The 4,443-nt window shown below is 47.7% G+C and overlaps 1 protein-coding gene across 1 annotated transcript; it reads right to left on the reverse strand.

Annotated features, from left to right (window-relative positions):
- Positions 1–2,611: 2,611 nt before the first annotated feature.
- LOC111437895 lies at positions 2,612–4,016 on the reverse strand. The gene is made up of 3 exons (XM_023075965.1): positions 3,017–4,016; positions 2,697–2,968; positions 2,612–2,653 (listed from the first exon to the last, which is right to left on the reverse strand). Exons 1-3 carry the CDS (start codon positions 4,014–4,016, stop codon positions 2,612–2,614), a joined length of 1,314 nt encoding a protein of 437 aa, XP_022931733.1.
- Positions 4,017–4,443: the final 427 nt, after the last annotated feature.

Below are 4,443 nucleotides of genomic sequence, written 5' to 3' on the forward strand. Positions count from 1 at the left end.
CTTAGCACTCCCCTCATGGGGGCTACCTTCAGGAAGACGTGATCACCCACTGCAAACTCGAGGTCTTTCCTACGAGAGTCTGCATAACTCTTCTGCCGACTTTGTGCAGAGAGTATCCTCTGTTTGATTTTCTGTACCGCTGCATTGGTAGTCTGTACCAACTCCGGCCCCAACAACTGTTTCCTGCCTACCTCCTCCCAGAATATAGGGGTCCTGCACCTCCGCCCATATAGAGCTTCGAATGGTGCCATCTGGATGGTTGCCTGGTAACTATTGTTGTAGGCAAATTCCATGAGGGCCAGGTGCTCGTCCCAGCAACCTGCAAAGTCTATTACACACGCTCTCAACATATCCTCTAGGGTCTGATTAAGTCTCTCGGTTTGCCCATCGGTCTGAGGGTGGAAAGCTGTAGTGAACTTGAGTTGCGTTCCCAACGCCTTCTGTAACCCCTTCCAGAAGTTAGAAGTAAACTTAGCATCCCTGTCAGACACAATGTTCACCGGCACGCCATGCAAGCGGATTATCTCCTTAACATACAACCGGGCCCACTGGTCCACTCGGTAAGTAGCTCTACCGGGCATAAAGTGGGCCACTTTAGTCAATCTGTCCACAATGACCCAGATGACATTAAAGCCTCGTCGAGTCTTTGGTAGGCCCGCGATGAAATCCATGCTTATTTCCTCCCATTTCCACTACGGGATATTCAACGGTTGCAACAACCCTGCTGGTCGCTGTCTCGGGGCCTTTACCTGCTGACAGGTCAAACACCGACTCACATACTCAGCCACATCCTTCTTCATTCCTGGCCACCAATAACTACACTTCAAATCTTGATACATCTTAGTACTACCAGGGTGGAACGTGTAGGACGTGTTGTGTGCCTCAGTCATGATTTCTTGTAGGATCTTCTCATCCCGAGGTACGCATAATCGGTCCTGCCACATCAAACCCCCTTCAGAAGAGACTGAATATCCGTTTGGTCTCTCAGTTTCTTGCTGACCCCAGATCCTACTGAGGTGCGTATCAGTTCGCTGAGCTTCAATGATACGTCTCTTGAGGGTGGGTTGGACCGACAGTTGCGCTAATTGAGCGGTAATGCCCCTATCCAAGACTTCTATTCCAGCCCTCTGTATCTCATCCTGTAGGTACTTCTGCCTCGTGATCAGAGCAGATGTGTGGGCTGTCTTTCTGCTCAAGGCGTCCGCCACTACATTAGCTTTTCCAGGGTGGTAAAGTATTTCAATGTCATAGTCCTTAACTAGTTCTAACCACCTCCGCTGTCTCATGTTGAGCTCTTTTTGTGTAAACAAATACTTGAGGCTCTTATGGTCCGTGTACACTTGAACTCTCTCTCCATACAGGTAGTGACGCCAGGTTTTCAATGCATAAACCACGGCTGCTAGTTCCAGATCGTGGGTGGGGTAGTTGCGCTCATACTCTTTCAGCTGCCTAGAGGCGTAGGCTATCACTTTGCCCTTTTGCATGAGTACACAACCTAGCCCTTTTCCTGAAGCGTCGCTGTACACCACAAGTCCGCCTGATCCGTCAGGCACTGTAAGTACAGGCGCAGTGACCAACCTCTTCTTTAGTTCTAGAAAACTCTGTTCACACTCTTGAGTCCAGATAAAAGGTTTTCCCTTCTTGGTTAATTGTGTCAACGCTGCAGACATTTTTTAGAAATCTTTTACAAACCTTCTATAGTAGCCTGCTAGACCCAGAAAACTCCTTACTTCAGTGACCGTGGTTGGTCTAGGCTATTTCAAGACTGCTTCAATCTTAGCTGGATCCACAGTTACCCCCTGACTGGATACCACGTGTCCAAGAAAAGCCACTTCCTGCAGCCAAAATTCGCACTTCGAAAATTTGGCGTACAACTTATGGTTTCTCAGTAGAGTTAATACCCTCCTCAGGTGTCCCTCGTGCTCCATTTCAGACTTAGAATACACCAAGATGTCGTCAATGAACACAATCACGAAGGTGTCTAAGAATTCCTTAAACACTCGGTTCATCAACTCCATAAACACTGCAGGAGCGTTGGTTAATCCAAAAGACATGACTATGAACTCATAATGTCCATAGCGACTTCTAAAAGCTGTTTTAGGTATGTCTTCCTCTCGGATTCTCATCTGGTGATACCCTGATCGCAGATCGATCTTAGAGAACACCGTTGCACCCTGCAATTGGTCAAACAGGTCATCTATCCTTGGGAGAGGATATTTATTCTTGATTGTGACTTTGTTTAATTCTCTATAATCTATACATAATCGCATAGTTCCATCTTTCTTCTTAACAAATAGCACCGGGGCTCCCCAAGGTGAGACGCTAGGCCGTATGAATCCCTTGTCCAAAAGTTCTTGTAACTGTATCTTTAGCTCCTTAAGCTCTGCAGGTGCCATTCTATATGGCACTTTGGATATCGGTGTTGTCCCTGGTTCGAGGTCAATAACAAAATCTACCTCTCGATTAGGGGGCAACCCTGGGAGCTCTTCTGGAAATACATCCTCAAATTCCCCAACCACAGGAACAGAGGATACCTTTAGACTGGTCTTATTGACTTTTGTCACACTAGCCAGAATTGCCCAGGCTCCCTGATTCAACATTTTTCTAGCCTTCAACGCTGTGATGACCCTAGGGGTGCTTCTGGATATATCCCCTTTGAATTCAAAGTTCTCTCCTATCAGGGGCCTAAAGGTTACCTTTCTTGCTTCGCAATCGATGAGGGCTCGATTCTCGCCCAACCAATCCATCCCTAGGATCACGTCGAAGTCTTGCATACACAAAACAATCAAGGATGCTACAAGTTTTCGCCCTGCAACTATCACACTACCACCCTTAACCCTATGGGTAGCAGTCAAGCATTTAGTTGCTTCATTTGCTGGTGTAGACACAGTAAGAGGAATCTCTAGGGATTCTAGTTCTAGGTTTGCAGATTTCACAAACCCCTCAGAAATAAATGAGTGGGTAGTACCTGAATCAAATAACGTAAATGCTAGGTGATCAAGGATAGGTAGTGTACCTGTCACCACTGCGTCAGTCTCTTCTGCTTTCCTAGTCGTGATAGCGTGGACCACAGCTCGAGCTTGCTGTGTGGCTCCACGACCCCTCTGATACTGTCCAACAGGTCTGTTTCCCTCATGATTTCTCTTATGAGGGCAGTCAGCTATGCGATGGCCTGGCTTGCCACAACCAAAGCATCCTCCTGTTCCAGCAAAACACTCTCCCTCGTGATATTTCTTACAATTAGGGCATTCAGGTCTGTTATACTCTGGGGCTCTACCCCGACGTTCAAAACGTCCTCGCGGCTGTCTGTCAGATCTAAAAGAGTTTCTGTTAGGCCTTCTTCGTTGGCCAAAGGCATTCTGAGTGGTCACCACTGGCACATTTTGCTTTGCCACCTGCCATGGCATATCCATCACTGTTGCCACTCTCAAGGCTACAGCATAATCTGAAGTTGTTTGTACCAAAACTGGACCCTGAAGCTCTATCCGGAGACCAGCGATAAAACGATCAATTTTCATCTTCTCGTTACTGACATACTCAGGGCAGAACCTTGCCAGTTTATTAAACTCCAGATCATAATCCTCAACAGTTTTGTCCCCCTGTTTCAATTCTAGGAATGCTGTCTGACACTTGTGTCGGGCAACCACTGGGTAATATTTACACAGATAGGCTTCCTTGAACTGGTTCCAAGAAATATACCCTTCCTCTGGTGTAATGGCCCTCTGTGCACCTTTCCACCAAAAATGGGCTTCGCCCTTCAGCATGTAAGTCCCACAATGGACTTGATATTCAGGAGGACAATTCATGTATATAAAAGCTGTCTCTACAGCCTCCAGCCAAACCTCAGCTGCAACTGGGTCCATCTTACCCCTGTCGAAAGTGGGCGGTTTATACCTCTGAAAGTCCTTCAAATAACGGGACTCTATAGTCGTGCCCGGATCACTCGTCCCCTGCACAGTGGTCTGGTTTGTCGCTAGAGTTTGCATTATCTGAGCCATCTGTGCCTGAGTCTCCATGGTGGCTCTCATGAAAGCCTGAAACTCATCCCTTGAAACTGTCGTCGTCGACTGAGCAGGCACCACAGGAATCGGTGCTGGCGCTGGTGGAGCTTCTTCAGGTTCCTAATCCTGAGGAGCAGTCTCAAGAATAACTCGAGGCTCGGCCTTCCTTCTAGCTCGCCTCGGCAAGGGCGCCGGTGGCGGCGTTTGTTCCTCATCCGAGGTCAGTTCTGGGTTCTCCTCTAGAGGTGGGTGTTGCTCCATCTCGAGGAAATGAAGATTTGGGTCTTCTTCGACCCTTCTCCTGCCCCTCCTAGGACCAGGCCCAAGGTAATCTCCTCCTCTCTTAGGCGCCATTATCTGACAACAGAGGGGAGTGAGTCAAAAATGCGTTCTCATTGTGCCTAATTCAAAGAAGCACATCCTTAATATTTTAATCCTCGTC

Source organism: Cucurbita moschata, unplaced genomic scaffold, assembly GCF_002738365.1.
Source record: "Cucurbita moschata cultivar Rifu unplaced genomic scaffold, Cmos_1.0 Cmo_Scf00068, whole genome shotgun sequence".
NCBI lineage: Eukaryota > Viridiplantae > Streptophyta > Magnoliopsida > Cucurbitales > Cucurbitaceae > Cucurbita > Cucurbita moschata.

Excerpts from the sequence above, each read along its gene's own strand:
- LOC111437895 (XM_023075965.1), bottom strand. The coding sequence starts at position 4,016 with ATGGAGACTCAGGCACAGATGGCTCAGATAATGCAAACTCTAGCGACA. Across the intron at positions 2,969-3,016 it reads GACTGACGCAGTGGTGACAG|GTACTACCCACTCATTTATT; the intron begins GTACACTACCTA and ends TATTTGATTCAG. Across the intron at positions 2,654-2,696 it reads TCGATTGCGAAGCAAGAAAG|GGGATATATCCAGAAGCACC; the intron begins GTAACCTTTAGG and ends TTGAATTCAAAG.